Below are 15,024 nucleotides of genomic sequence, written 5' to 3' on the forward strand. Positions count from 1 at the left end.
CTTATTGTACATAGTGCCTTTGGCACTACGAAGCTCAAATTACAATTTTTTTTTCTTTAAGAAATCTTTCTCTAATATCTATCGTAAGAAACCATGGATCAGGCCTTAAGCGTAAAAGTGACACAAGTTGTGGAGCTTATAAAGACAGTCATAGAAAAGGAGTTTGAAGGATATAACAAAAATTACTACGAGAACACATTTGAAAACTATAAGGATGCAACAGTTGACCTGTTGACTCTCGACGAAGCCCAATTCAAGTTTGAAGAACCAAAAGATCTTGAAGAAGAAGACATCAAAAAGTTCAATGATTCCGTATATAGCAAATTAAAAGAGACAATATTGAGTACAAGCTTTCAAAAAGTGTTATTGTCTTTCATTGAAGTTGACGTTGAAAGTGGAGACAGTCAACTAACAAAGAAAATAGCCCTTGTATTGGACTATTTGTTGTGGCTAGCCATTGAGGTGGACAAGACAGCAAAAACTACGTTCTACTATTGTTTGGAAGTAGTTCTGAATCAACTTTTTTCAATTTCTACTAGTCAGGTTGAATCCCTCTGGTCATTTGTGGAGGCAAGATTACCCACAATTCAAGGTAAATTATTCGAGAATAGCTTTGGAGAAAGAATTGCAATTCTTCTGCTTGGAAACTCGCTAACGGACAAATACAATACGCTGATTACAGGAATGAAAACCGATACAACAATGAAGGATACACTCAATGATAGATTCCAATCTAGAGTTCGAATTTTTATGACTGAGTTACTTGCGATTGATGACAACACCGGTCTTAACAAGTACTTTCATATTCACAGCGCTATCCCCCCTCACATACGAACTAAAGACGTGTTTATCAGTGATGTGCTTGATATACAAAAAATGTTCAACGATCCGTTATTTTATCTTAAAAAGAGCAATGTAATGGAGTTCAATAAGATGACTGAAAAGATCTATAGAGTATACGGACAACTAGTTGAAGAAGAACTGCGATTTAGGGCAAAGAGTCCTCTCCCCGAACAATTTCGCTTCTTGGAGCCAAAAAGTGAACCTGAGCAAGAATACTTGCGTCAAAAGTATCTACAACGGGAGTATGTACCTGAGAGTTACCTTGAGTCGAGCTTCGAAAAGGGTTCCAAGTTGGATGAGACCCAAAATGCAGATTATAAATTTTTCTATCACCAAATGGAACTTTCAAAGATAAGAGTGCAATATCTTTTGATGATCTATATTTTGTCAGTGTTTTACGTTGAATTAACGCCAGGTAATAAAAGCGAATTTATGAAAAATATTGGTGCACCGGTTACTACAAAACACATCACAGAAGAGTCGCCAGCGGCTAGTACAGTTAAGAAATACATACAAATTAAAACTGAACTACCCTCACTATTGAAAGGAATCGATGCCTCGTTGCCATTTTTGTTTTTGCATTTAGGACTCGATGAAAGAATTTGGTGGAGATGGTTGCTTCATGGCAAGGATGATCAAAACCAAGGTTTCTTTGTTAATAAGCTCTTGCAACCTGAAGTACTTGATGCCCAAGAGGATGCGTTCAAGAAATTGTACCCATATAAGAATAAAAGAAGTTTCAACACTTTTGTAACACCACAAGTATCAAAGAAAATGAGGACAGAAATAGGATTAGCAAATTTAGAGCAAACTGCAAAATTTGATATTGAAAAGGCAACGGAGGAGCTAAACGGTATAAAAGAGGAGCTAGAGAAGGGAGACAATGATGACTTGAAGGACAGGAAGTCCGCTTATTCATGGAAATTACTCAGATGGAAAAGAAAGTTGGCAACTAAATGATGTGGTTATAAACATATTCTATCTATATACATAGCAAAATGAACAATTTTCTTGATACTTTAACCCGTTTTTGCAATATTAGAATGTAAAAATGATACAAAGTTGTTCCACTTCCCACTCTGCAGTTCCCTGTGGCAGTGGGGCCGAGTACTTCACAAGCTGATTAAATAGCTCTAGTATTGGAACAGATTCCAATTTGGCATACATGAAAATATAATGGACCCGATGTCGTCATGCTGTACAAGCTACTCAAGAAAATGAGGGATGTTTAACTCTCAATTGCAAACAATACATTCTGGATGTAGGATGCTATTACTCTGTCGTCTTAGACATTTGTAATCCTTACACGTCACAGAAACGCGTGCTAGATTTGCGCGACAAGGAATTTAATTTTTATGCGTTTGTGCGACTTTATAATCCATCTCTACGTTCTTCGAAAACCAAATTGCAACCATTTTTCAGAATACTTTCTCATATCCGTAGAAATGGCGCCTGTCCGAAGATCAGCCCGCAATTCGAAAACACGGACTAACTCCCCGAAAAAGCAAAACAGTTTGCTGATAGGCGCAAAGAGGCGAGCTAACAGAAAGAACAAATTCACTTCTTCAAAAGATGAGGTTATACGAGAAAAGTCGCCGACGTTGGAGCTAAACTCATCTCCAATCAAGCAAAGTGATGGTCTACAGGTTGCAACTCCCACCAAGCAGAAACACGTTCTTAAAAAGAGCAAGAGTGTCTTGTTTTCGGATGATTTGGTTTCAGACTCACCTAGCACACCAGAGAGATTCAATTCACCAATCCGTTCCATATTAAAGCCCAGTAACGAAAATACCTTGAATGGTGCTTCAGATCCAAACAACACTTCATTTTGGGATGATTCAAACCAAGCAAAGCCAAATAACCCCAAAAGTTTTGAATTTTGGCTACCAGGAACAATTATTCAGCTACCGTCGGGTTCTGAGAGATTACCAATACTCGTGGAAGGATGCATGTCGGTTTTGAGTGATGAAATGTTTGAAAGGAGGTTTGAGGTATATGCAACGTTAAATAGCATATTCAAATCTAACCTACCCACCACATTAATTAAACTATTTGTGAATTTGGGAGACGGTAGTGATATCGAGAATAAGCAGCAAAGAACGCTTCCGATCGTGAGCCAAATTATCAAAGACATCGATAAGATTAAAGGGGAAATATTCAACGCAGAACTTGATAAGGAGAATGTTTCACCAGCCAAGGGTGACCCTTTTAAGATTCGCATTGTGACACAAGCTTTAAGGCTTCTTTGCCTTTTCGTGTCAAGTACCGAGTTAAATGACTGCGTATCAAATGAAGATATGTACTGGATTTATGATCATTCATGTATGATGCTTTCCAACCCAAACATATCCAAAACACTTGTGTCTCCTTACTTGTCCATAATCAAGGATTGCAAGTTGAGTCCAAGCCGCAAACGCGATTTATTTGGCAATTACAAAATTCTTGAAAAAATATTATTTGCAATCCTCAACGTGAATAGCTTTCCAAGCTCATCTTTGGTGACAGAAAGGCTTTCTTGTTTGAAGAATTACATTTCAAATTTTCCCGATTTTATGTCTAAAAACATTGGCCATTGGTTTGAACCGTTGCTTTTGAACTTGTGTAACATGATCCATCCGGTGTACATGAAATGCCTTGGTATTGGTGTGCATTGCTTGTTAGAAGCGGCGAAGTGCTTCTTAGATTGTCGCCCTATCCACATGTATGTTTTGAATAAATTATCGTCGCAAATAACTGATGAAGTTAAATCTTTTACATCAGATCAAGAATTTTCGGGGTACTTGAATCAGCTTCGATTACAAAATGTGAGGTTAAGTGAATTCGTTGTTTGCAAGTTGGAAGAGTTGATAGGTGCGGATCAACAAAAGTTAGCCATGGACATGTGGATGGGGTTGACTCTTTTGGCAGGCCAGGACACTTTCGATAGATGGACTGATTTGAATTTATGGATCAAGGTACCAAATTGTTGCTTCAGTCTGGGTCCCCAAGCAACTTCTATTGCTTTGTCTTGTTGGAGAGCTGTTTGTTTCAACTTATGCAAGAACGGTTTAGATGGGTTTCGCAAATGTATTGACTGCGTTCAAGCACATGCTTCTGAAGAAGATAGCCTGGTGGCTGCAACCCACGCATTGAAGTCAAAGGTAAAGGTCTTAACGCATGTTTTCAATAGCTTTCCTTTGGTGGATTTATCAAAAGATGTAGTCGACTCGCTTCACAATATTTTCTTAATCAACATATATGTGATTCTTGGACCGACTATTTTACAGCTGTGGGCCAAATATTTGCCCTCACTATGGGATAGGATCATTCAACCAATACTCAGCAAATTTTACCTCAAAAAGGAGGCGGGCCCATATGCAAACCAATTGGGTTGGGAAGTTTTGAACACGATTCTCAGAGTTTCAATGCCTCATCCAGAGAAGGATTTTAACGAAGTTCGAATACTATCTAATGATCCCATCAACTTGACCCAAATCAACCCCACTCCAGCGAGGTACGTTCACACACACTTTGACAAAGTGATGCAAAATATAATTATGTTATTGCTGTTGGACTCAATCAAATTTGAACAAAAATTGAGCCTTTTCACTGCATTTTTGAACAAAATAAAGCCACTTGTAAAGAAAGAGCGAAAACCATCAGCCGCAACCTATGACTTCGTCGATAACCTCCCATTGTTGTTGAAAAAATTATTGGAAAACCGACTTGTGAGTTCAGAGGCTCTTGTAAGGGTTATTGTTGTCATGCATGACTCATTCAACCCCTCTTTATTGATTAGTCGTGATCTTGGATGTGAGAAGAATGATAGTAATATTAATGTATACATGCCAGTCATTGAAATTTCAATTACATTACCATTCGAGGGAAGAAGCGCAGTATTGAAACTAATTTTACAATCATTGAATCAAACCAATGCTTTAATTCTCATCACCGATGTTCTTCAGTTAACTACCATCCCCAACGACACGATCCAAATTTTTACTGACTTTTTAAACAAATCGAACATTGTTATGAGCACAATTGATTTGCAATTCTATGGCATAATTTGTAAGTATGTCAGTTGTAATTATGAAGTATTCGTGAAGAAGGTCATCCAGTCAATCGTATCCATTCCTAATTCAGAAGAAATATGCAGATGCTTGTCCTTGTTACATATCGACGAATGGAACACAAACGTCTCTGATTATGTACTACTATTATTGCGAAATGCACCTTCAAAGTCAATCCACCACTTTGTCGCAGGGATTATATCAAGGCGTCTTGAGACCTCATTGGTGCAAATATTGGGATTTGTAACGAAGAACGATTTTGCTAGTGAGATGTTTTTGATTAGTGGGAATCTATTTGATATGATATTGAAGGACAGATTGGTGCTATCTGAATGCTGCTTTCTACTAGAGCAATACCTCAGGCTCAAGTGCCTGCAAGGGGGAAATGATTATATGCTTATTGATATTTTGGGTGCCGGTTGCAGCAAATATCTACGCATGGACATTACTTTCATGAAGGAGTTAGTGGACTTTTCCCACTTGCCACTATGCAGCAGGGAAGTGCAAATACGAAAAACAGGTTTATCCACTGCCGTGCTTTCTGACTCTACTATTCTGACTTGCGAACAAGGAAATTCAAATGAGATTTCTTCCCTGACCGGTATCATCGACACCAAAGAACAATCCTCTAGTGTGGTTGAATCTCCCCATCTGTCTGTTCTGGAAGAGTTTGTTAGTAGCTATAGCAACGAAGGCAAGGAAAGATTACAAACAAGTGAGTTTGTTGGAAATGTTGAAGGAACTGGTGTTCTTGGGGAAAAAAATGTAGGGAACAGCATGGCCATCGAAAACTATATTGATGGAGAAAAGAATATGGTCCTTGGCAGCCAGAGTCAATCAAATGAACTCCAGTTAGCTGACCTGACTTTCGACCAAAACATGCACAACGGAATAAATGAGACAAACGATGAACAAGTACCATTAATGGATGCGGTTCCAGCAAAAGTTAACGAAGCAGGTCCAGCATCGCTATTGACGGCTGTGGATTTACTGAGGCTACTTATTGAAAAATCAGATCAGGAATTGAATATGTTCAGTCCGGAACAAAAGTACGAAATGGAATCCAACTTGCTACAGTTTATGGTCAAATTACGGCAGTTGCAATAGACTTACAATACTGCCTTTGTTATCTCTGTTTAGTCCTTCGCAATGCAACATGATATATATATTTTTGTGTAATTTTTCTACCTTCATAATTTCAAAAAAGCCGCACTGTACAAGTGTCAAACGAATCGATCAGTTTTGCTCCACTTTATCATCATCATCACCAATCAGTTTCATCATAATCACACACATTCATTTAAACCGGTGCTTGTATTGTGGATAATCAAAGGGCGATTACTGCAGATTCAATCAAAGGCAATGTCAATCATTCCGTACAATCCGAATAATGATATTTTGTACCACAACCCTGATGATGGTGTACTTATCCTTCACGATACTGAAGAAAATTCCATTCAATTGCTTTCCAATCTAAAACAAGAAACGAGTGAACCTCGGTTTAACACAAGGTCATCATCTAATGGGTTTGACACCAAACGTTTTCATTCCTTTGCTGATAACTCAGATATTAGGAAATGTCCTAGTTGCGGGTTCACTTGGAACGAATTCGAGACCAGGAACTCAACACGGAGGAGTTCAGTTGGAGCTCAGGCTATCTCAGGCGCAACCAAACTAAATGATTTTATAAGAACCTACTCCAAACCTTTCATGCGTGGAGACTATTTCAAATTATTAGCTCAGATTCCATATTCTGAAGAGGAAAAGCAAAAGACAAGCACCAAAGGCATTCCTTCAGGAATATTCAATCAAGGTTATTTTGAAAGATTTTTTAGAAAAGTAGGTCAAAATCCGTTGGGATCCGGAGCACGTGCTCAAGTCTACAAGGTCGAACATGTATTCAACGATATCGCTTTGGGGACCTACGCCGTGAAAAGAATAAGTATCGGAGACAAGTTTGAACATTTAGAGCAAGTGTTGAATGAGGTGTTGATTCTATATGAGTTATCTGCAAAGAGTGCCGGAGAAAACAACTTAATTCGTTATAATCATGTGTGGTTGGAATTGGGCGAATTGGAAGATCTGAGCTCATTTTTTCTACAAACTGACTACTTCAACACAAATGGTCTTAAAAAAGTGCCTTACATGTTTATATTACAACAATACTGCGATGGCGGGCATCTTGAAGGCATCATCGAGAAGAATTTTCCTGTAGAGGAGAATATGAGCTATTCTGAAAAGGTGAAGTTGGAGAAAAAACGAAGAAAGTTGCAAAGGTTGGGCATTGTAGAAGATGAGAAACGGAATTGGCTAACGAATTTCGAAATCTGGAAATTTTTTCACGATATTACAAACGGAGTGAACTACTTACACAAGAATGGTATCCTACATCGTGACTTAAAACCATCTAACTGCTTGGCCGATGAAAAATATGTTACTGCTGAAGTACCGGAATTATTTGACACAATTGATCAGTTTGAAGAGAAGGTGTTTGAATTGCCAAAAATTCTCGTATCAGATTTTGGGGAAGGCAAATTTACAGAAAAGCACAAGAACACAGGATTGAAAAAGGCAAGTAAGAGAGAAGGTAATACTGGTACATTGGAGTTCACAGCCCCGGAGTTGTGGTTGTGTTCAAATGATAGCCGGCTCATCAATGAATTTTCATACGAAAGTGATATATATTCGTTAGGGTTGATACTTTGTTACTTGTGCCTCGGCACCTTACCATTTGCAGACTCAATAAGAGGTGAGGTGGACCCAGAAGTTTCCAGAGAACAGATTCAAAATTGGTATAAAACTCTCTCTTATGAATCATTCGGATCATGGTTCGAAGAAACCTTGAATAAGAGAAAAAGGGTCTTGAACGACTGTATGTCCGATTTCAAGTGGCTAATTTATGAAATGATCAAGGGTAGCCCGGAAGTCACCGCAAATGGTGACGAGAATGCAAGATTGAACTCAAGAGAAGTTCTTGTGTTTCTACATGAAATGAAATGGAGAAGATTAATCAAGTCAACAGAATTTCCGGGAAATTGGGACAGCAAACATAAAGCTCTGCTGTCAGATATAGAGGAGCTTAGTTTGTATCCGCCAAGGCAATTAGAGTGTCAGCCAAAAAACGAAGATCCATTTGATGAGGAGGAAGAGGATTTAAAATACGAAAAAGAGAACGAAACTGATCACTTGAATTTGACAGAAGAAGAATTCGAACCTCAACCTGTTCCATTGCTCGACTTTACACCCAAGCTGACGAGGAGTGATTTTGTGATAGGTCATCGCACTACGTTGCCACTTTACAGTCTTGAGCTTTTATTATTGGAATACTTGTCACTATATTCGCCCCACTTTTCTCAAGTTATTTTGAAAATTGCAATATATGTCACAGTAACATTGGATCTAATCTTCGAAAAATACAACGCCATCAGATCCAGCTTGTTTGCATTAACTTTTATTTCCCTATGTATAGTTTTAGCATACACTATAGGAGGCAGCACTGACCATGAATAGTTAACTTAGATTTAAACGGTTTTCTATTATACATTCGCTGTATTCACATATCTAGACCCTTCAGCCTCCAGTAATCCCTTTTGAAATCTTTATCAACACTCGGTTTTTTCGGTAGATTCTGTTTTTTTGAGTCGACTAACGAGACTTTATCTAAACCTTCTTCGTGAGCTTCTGGCAAAGATTCCAAGCTTAAATACGACTCCACTAGTTTCTTCGTATCCTTGGCCTTGTTCGTAATTGGCGTTTGTTTTTGAGTAGTGGTCGGCTTCTTAGGCAAAGGGGTGTACTCTTCTTCACTTTCCACTGTCATGTCTGAAAAGTAATATTTGTCGTTCCCCTCTAACCCATCATTTTCTGCACCATCTAGTGAAACTAGTTCCTTCTCATGATGGATAAGAGCATCATTTTGCACCAAATGTCTCTCGTCAACAAAATTTCTCTCTTTTCCCTTGAATTTTATAATGTCACCAAGAATCAGTTGTCCCAATCTCTCTTTATACGGAGCGGCATTTAGTTCATAACATTTGGCAACAAGGAGTTGATATGCACCACCAAAAGCTTTCTTCAAGTCTCTAAGATTGTAGGATGACCGAGTTATATTATTACTTGGATCAGCTGGATCTTGTATCACAATGGAAAATGTATTTCTTGCTGTATTTAGACTAGGGTGTCTTCCCTTATGCAAATAGCGTGGCAACTGCGTCTCCAGATCAATTGATATAATAAGATTATCATATGAAAAATTACGCCCGTATAGTTCAAAAAATTCAATGAGTAAAACTCCTAGGTTATCAGGTGCATTCATAGTATTAGTGGAAATCTTTGGATGTAATTGCATGAAATGGTAGCACATAATGATTGTGGCATACCCCCCAAGACCACCAACATGGACATTGTTTAGTTTCCTAGACCTTAAAAACTGTTTTACTACCAATACTAACTCACGCAACCCTGGAGTGGCAAGTAGCCACCTCCTTATTCGCCTGGCAGCGTCTAAACCGTTCGTACGTTCGAATGATATATCTATAGGTAAATTGGATTCAGGGTCAACAAATTTAATTATTGGAACCTTTGCACTAGCTATGACCTCCACATTTTTAGCCAAATTCTTAGCTCTGAGAAAGGATGATAGTTGGTATAGTCTAGACCTGTTCTCATAATCCCCAGTGCTAGATATCACTACCATATCGATATCCGAACCCGGAAGATACAAGTCTGTTGCACAGGATCCAAACACATGAGCTTCGGTTCCTGGCCAAAAAGAAGATACTTCTCTCTTCAATGTGTTTATAACATTATTTCGGGTAACTATTTCGGCTCTAGAGGGAGAAATGTAGCTGACAAAGTCCTTCATTTCCATTGTAAGCCAATCGGCTATTTCTTTCTGTGTTGAATGGTCGTGATCCTTTATCCATGGATACAAAGAGTTTGGCTCCGTTGAAGGCTCATTAGTACTCCCTGTCTTATAGTCGTTGTCGTTGTCACTGTCGCTGTCATCGTCATTGTCTGAGGACAGAAAGCCAAATTGTATAAAATCCTGATTAGTTGTCAATTCATTTCCTTCTTGGCTTGCGTCTTTGTTTTCTCCTGTCTTACTCATGTCATCATCTCTATCATTGCCGTCGCTCTCATTCTCAATGTCGCTATCAACTAGAATTAGCTCCTTCTCAGGAGACTGACCTCTGCTGTTGTAATCAAAAACGTAGTCTGAATCAGATTCTTCATCCAGATGAGAAAGCTTGCCAAAGTTGTTTTCGCGTTTGAGATTGCTTGCAGTGGCTATACCACCATTCAACTTCTTGTACTTTTTTTGAGAACCTTTGCGGTCACTCCTGTCTCTTTGACGCTTGGTACCCATGTCTCGATCACACAATTCTCTTAATGGCTGTTGTTTTGAAAAAATGGTAAAAAGATGCACCAAAGTTGGTAGCTCGTGTACTACCGATGACTTTTGACACAGAGTGGACTACAAATGGTGATATACTACAATGGCTATTATGGTTACTAATTACACACCTTTCACTTGTATTTCAAAAAGCTTTGTACTTTTAATTGCACGCTTAGCAACAGCTCGACATCTGTCTTGGACCAAGCAAGTTTCTTATATCATTATCATCACCCTTGTTCTCATAAAACAGTCGAACGTATTCGTCGCTGATATTCTCCACTATATTTGTAAATAGTTGTATGACTCCCTCGTTAATTTTAGAACTCGTCTCATCATACGTGCTGATTAGTTTGTGTTCTGCCATGAATTCACGTACTTGATCTTCCAAAGCTGTCTTATCTCCCTTGACTAAGTCTGCCTTTGTTCCGACAAGCCGTATTTCTATTTTATTCTCTGTCGAGGACGAGTTATTTAGCTCCAACTGTTGAATCCAGAACCTAGCAGTATCTAAAGTCGATTCGACATTATCCATATCAAAACAAACCAACGCCGTCTTTGCGTTTCGATAGTACATTGGTGTAAGTGATCTATATCTTTCTTGACCTGCAGTGTCCCAGATTTCAAGATTGATTTTCTTGTCTGGTTTGTTTGGGGAACTGTGCACTTTGGTAGTGAATGCCGCCCCAATAGTGTTGGAAGTTCGACTATCGAAACGGTTCGATGTAAATCTATGAACTAGTGAAGTTTTTCCCACTGAAGATTCGCCAAGAACCACCACTTTATAAGATGGGTATTGTTGGTCTTCGAGGGACATTAGACAATATGGACCCTTGAGTAAACTACTGGTTTTAATAAATGGTATGGGACTTGGGCTATGGGAGTATCAAAATGCTAGTGGTGTCAATAGAAATGGAAGGTGGATTCCAATTTTGTAACACACACTTGTAAATTGGTATAGACTGTATTTGCTTATTGGTGTTGAAAGGAATTGGTGTCGACGGTTATAAAGTGAGTGCAAGATAACTATTTTACTGTTGCGTTTTGTGACAAGTTCATCTTGTTTCTCACGTGCCGTGTGTCAAATTGTGTGATACATTTCGCTTCTAACTTTCTTTCATTTGATGTGTTACATGCTTTTCACATTCTGTTGCCACTGGCGAGACACACTTCACGTTGAGCTTGTATCGCTTCTCTAGTTTCAAACCTGATTCAAAATAGCTAACAAAAGTCGCCCCAAGAAGGTCAGAGCTCCTTACAAGAGCTACAAATCGAGCTCGTTTTTGGCCAAGTCCGATGATGATGAAGGAGATGTCGAAACGAAAGAAACCACGCTACATACAACCAATATAAACAGATTCAAAGGGGGAATAGATGTTCGATCTGTATATCACTTACCAAGTACAAAACAAATCAAGGGAAAGATTTGGCCTTTGAGCAAATTTGAAAAGATTGATGTATTAAATTGTGCAATCAATGGACGGAACTTGAACTACGTTAGTGTAGAAGAGCAAGAACATCAGGTGGATATGATGACATTCCCAACAGAAGTATTCCATAGGATTTTTCAAATCCTTGATAGTTGGGGCAAGTTGCATCCTAAATTCATGAGAGTGTGCAAGATCTTTTATATGATGATCTTGCCACTCATTTATCGAGCACCCCATTTAAGAGCAACAAACTTTTTCAATTTTGTGGAAACATTGTCGAACAACAAAGGGCTTGGAAACTATATCCGTACTCTTGATTTAGCTTATGTGATTCAATCTGGGAAGAATGCCTTTGTTGCTCGGTTATTAAAACAGTCGAGAAAGAATTTGGAAACATTCATTGCGCCACAAACAAGCTTTGGACTTGGCCCCTTAATTGCATTGAAAAATTGTCAGAACTTGAAAGTGTTGGATTTAAGATTGGTCTCAGAAACTGTGAACTTGGCGCAACTTTTTCACTCGATTGAAAATTTGTCTTCCTTGACTCACCTATCTTTTCCTAGGTCATCCATAGAGATAAGTGATTACGAAAAGATATCATGGCCGTCAAAACTCACGTTTTTGCGACTATCGGGTGGAATCAGTGATGAGTTTTTATACCATTCAAAATTCCCTCAACTGATAACAAACATGGAGCTTGCCCACTGCCCCGCCATATCAGATTTAGGTTTGAAACAAGTGCTTTATCGTGTCGGCTCTCAATTGACAACGTTAAAAGTACAATATCCAATGCCAGCATTGAAACAAAGCACACTTGATGAGGTTTTCTACTTTTGCCCTAACTTACGGGTACTTGAGATTAGCGTTGATTACGTTTCTTCGATGTTTTTTGATGAGCAGTATTTGGGTTACCTAGATATTCCAAGGCCATTGAGGTCATTGTACATAAATAGCAGTGGAATGTTAGGTACTCTGACGAGACTCGACCCGATGGACTTGGCTGTTGCTCTCGACGATGGTCGATTACCATTGTTGAAAAATATCCAATGCACGGCGAAGCTTGGATGGGATCCAAAATCGGATGCCGTTGAATTCATAGTGGATAAACTAGATGAGAGAAAAGGTGGTTTGTATATAGGATATTAAGTAGAATTTTGTAGTCAATCATATAGAAGAATTCACATTAGATCAACGAGGATGGTTTTACCAGAGGCGGGAAAGCAGTAAGAATAGCGGTTATATGGAAGTATAAAGCGTGAATCCTATGACTCTAACGAGGGATGTGACTCTCCATTCACCACCATACCTATTTTGTAAGACAATTTTTAACATTAAACTTGTGTGCAGTTTGAGACGACATATGGAAGTGTTTCAACCTCCAAATGATTATTTCACTCTTTTGAATAATGTAGGATCACTTGAATGGGAAATCATGCGTTATTTGGCAGTGGTTTAGAAAGTTCTGAGACTGCAACCAAAACTTGATACTTCAGATCAAATTTATATGTTTTTGGCAAAACGCGTGCACTGGATTTTGACTTCCTCTCAAGCCAACTACTTATGACTTTACAGATAATTATACCCTCAGCTTCGTTCAACCACGACGAAACTTTGGTCGAAGATTTAAAACATGCTGAAATAAGGCTGGAGGTTTATTTTTACGAAGGTATTCAAGGCTACATTGTCTGCAACGGAGAAAATCGCAAATCCGACGTCATAACCCTACACGCCAGCGTACACACACATGATTCAAATGGGGTGACAACCAGCCAATCTGATAACAATGAATTGGGAGATAGTACCAGCTTGAAATTGGACGAGACAAGCGTAGTTTGGCATGGTGAAGGAACTACAATTTGGAATTTTAACCTTCCAACTATTCAACCTCCAAGTAAACGAACTTCTGGGCCTTATCTTCTACTTTCTTGCCGATTTGCCGAAAGTGTTGACTCTGATCAGAGACATAGCGGTATAATGGAAGATATCGTGTTGCCCGATTACAAGCCAAATGTACAGGACCTGGAGTATGGGAACAACACAATGCATACATTATCGAAAGTGGAAACCACCATCAACGAAACTAAATCCAGTAATGTTACCTGTGACGTCACGGCAGATCTTAGAATTTCAATAGTAATGGCATTAATAATAAAAATGAAATCAACCAAACCATCTGGCAGGAATGGTATGTTGTTAGTTGCATTGACTATAGAGCGTTCGGAAGAAATGGCTACGGCGCATAAGGGAGACGAAGATGCGTTGTTTTTCCACATCACTTCCTTTGAACTAACTTCTGAGAACGGTGCATTGCCCCCCATGAACGAGTTGTTTCCATTGCGTATGGGATTTAACGACTCCGTTAATGTAGTATACAAATTAGACAACAATGAACAGGCCGGTAGGGAAGCTTCAAAGCAGGTCTCAATAACAACAAACTTGACTATTCAAAAGCAAGAGAATGACAATTTCATGGATATAAGCAACCCTATCCGCACCAATTGGAGACCATACTTGGATTTAGGTTTAATTGCACCCCCGATTAACAATGCGCTAAAGACAAACAATAATTCACCACACCTTCAGTCTCAAATGAGCAATTCAGCCAATGGCTCAAATATTCGACAAAGGGCGATGTTGAACAACGTGTACAAAATGGATAGCCCCACATTTTCCAGTTTGAACACAAATCTAGCTGGCAGCACTGGAAAAAGGGGTAAACTGTTTGTGACAAGAGAATCGTCGTCAGTGACCGTGAACCTTTCCACAAATGTTAACTCCTCATTAGCTGGGTTGAGACTTACATTCATAGGTGGGTTGGATATGAAACAAGGAGTGGTGACGAAGTGGAGAATGCAAGCCATCAACAACTCAATAAACCGATTGAATCTATCATTGCTTGTTCAAAACCCAATCAACTTCAATCCTATATATAGTAACACCGCACCAAACAACAACTTTTCATCATCAAATCTACTCAACAACAGTAACACACAAAATAGCCAGGAGGTCATTATCTACAACAAGGCTCAGCTTTATTCATTGTACAACACTCTAAAAGTCAACAGTGAGGCTAATGGAGTGGTCATCTTGAACAATGATATCCGGATTGGACCTTTGGAGCCACAGACACTGTTTGAAACAAGCTTGAATTTAATCGGTAATACCAAAGGTATCTTTAGTTTGGATGGATTGAAAATATTTGACCTCGCAACTGGGGACGGCTTAGATTTTGGTAAACTTATAGAGGTATTTGTAGTTTGATTAAAATTGTAAAATTCATCATCCACAGATGAAACGTATTCTGATT

At 38.8% G+C, this 15,024-nt stretch overlaps 7 protein-coding genes across 7 annotated transcripts; 5 read left to right on the forward strand and 2 right to left on the reverse strand. All coding sequences in view use genetic code 12, as the record gives it.

Annotated features, from left to right (window-relative positions):
• Positions 1 to 93: 93 nt before the first annotated feature.
• On the forward strand, positions 94 to 1,803 carry CORT_0B08930 (hypothetical protein; the record flags this gene model as incomplete). The annotated part of the gene is made up of 1 exon (XM_003867984.1): positions 94 to 1,803. The coding sequence occupies one exon, from the start codon at positions 94 to 96 to the stop codon at positions 1,801 to 1,803; it is 1,710 nt and encodes a 569-aa protein (XP_003868032.1).
• Positions 1,804 to 2,198: 395 nt separating this feature from the next.
• On the forward strand, positions 2,199 to 5,999 carry CORT_0B08940 (hypothetical protein; the record flags this gene model as incomplete). The annotated part of the gene is made up of 1 exon (XM_003867985.1): positions 2,199 to 5,999. One exon carries the CDS (start codon positions 2,199 to 2,201, stop codon positions 5,997 to 5,999), a length of 3,801 nt encoding a protein of 1,266 aa, XP_003868033.1.
• A 255-nt stretch (positions 6,000 to 6,254) lies between these two features.
• On the forward strand, positions 6,255 to 8,402 carry CORT_0B08950 (serine/threonine kinase; the record flags this gene model as incomplete). The annotated part of the gene is made up of 1 exon (XM_003867986.1): positions 6,255 to 8,402. The coding sequence occupies one exon, from the start codon at positions 6,255 to 6,257 to the stop codon at positions 8,400 to 8,402; it is 2,148 nt and encodes a 715-aa protein (XP_003868034.1).
• A 43-nt stretch (positions 8,403 to 8,445) lies between these two features.
• CORT_0B08960 (non-canonical poly(A) polymerase) lies at positions 8,446 to 10,260 on the reverse strand (the record flags this gene model as incomplete). The annotated part of the gene is made up of 1 exon (XM_003867987.1): positions 8,446 to 10,260. The coding sequence occupies one exon, from the start codon at positions 10,258 to 10,260 to the stop codon at positions 8,446 to 8,448; it is 1,815 nt and encodes a 604-aa protein (XP_003868035.1).
• Positions 10,261 to 10,462: 202 nt separating this feature from the next.
• Positions 10,463 to 11,104, reverse strand: CORT_0B08970 (hypothetical protein; the record flags this gene model as incomplete). The annotated part of the gene is made up of 1 exon (XM_003867988.1): positions 10,463 to 11,104. The coding sequence occupies one exon, from the start codon at positions 11,102 to 11,104 to the stop codon at positions 10,463 to 10,465; it is 642 nt and encodes a 213-aa protein (XP_003868036.1).
• Positions 11,105 to 11,816: 712 nt separating this feature from the next.
• Positions 11,817 to 12,863, forward strand: CORT_0B08980 (hypothetical protein; the record flags this gene model as incomplete). Its single annotated transcript, XM_003867989.1, has 1 exon — positions 11,817 to 12,863. The coding sequence occupies one exon, from the start codon at positions 11,817 to 11,819 to the stop codon at positions 12,861 to 12,863; it is 1,047 nt and encodes a 348-aa protein (XP_003868037.1).
• Positions 12,864 to 13,277: 414 nt separating this feature from the next.
• On the forward strand, positions 13,278 to 14,978 carry CORT_0B08990 (hypothetical protein; the record flags this gene model as incomplete). Its single annotated transcript, XM_003867990.1, has 1 exon — positions 13,278 to 14,978. The coding sequence occupies one exon, from the start codon at positions 13,278 to 13,280 to the stop codon at positions 14,976 to 14,978; it is 1,701 nt and encodes a 566-aa protein (XP_003868038.1).
• Between the last annotated feature and the right edge of the window lie 46 nt (positions 14,979 to 15,024).

Source organism: Candida orthopsilosis (assembly GCF_000315875.1).
Source record: "Candida orthopsilosis Co 90-125, chromosome 2 draft sequence".
Taxonomy (NCBI): Eukaryota; Fungi; Ascomycota; class Pichiomycetes; order Serinales; family Debaryomycetaceae; genus Lodderomyces; species Lodderomyces orthopsilosis.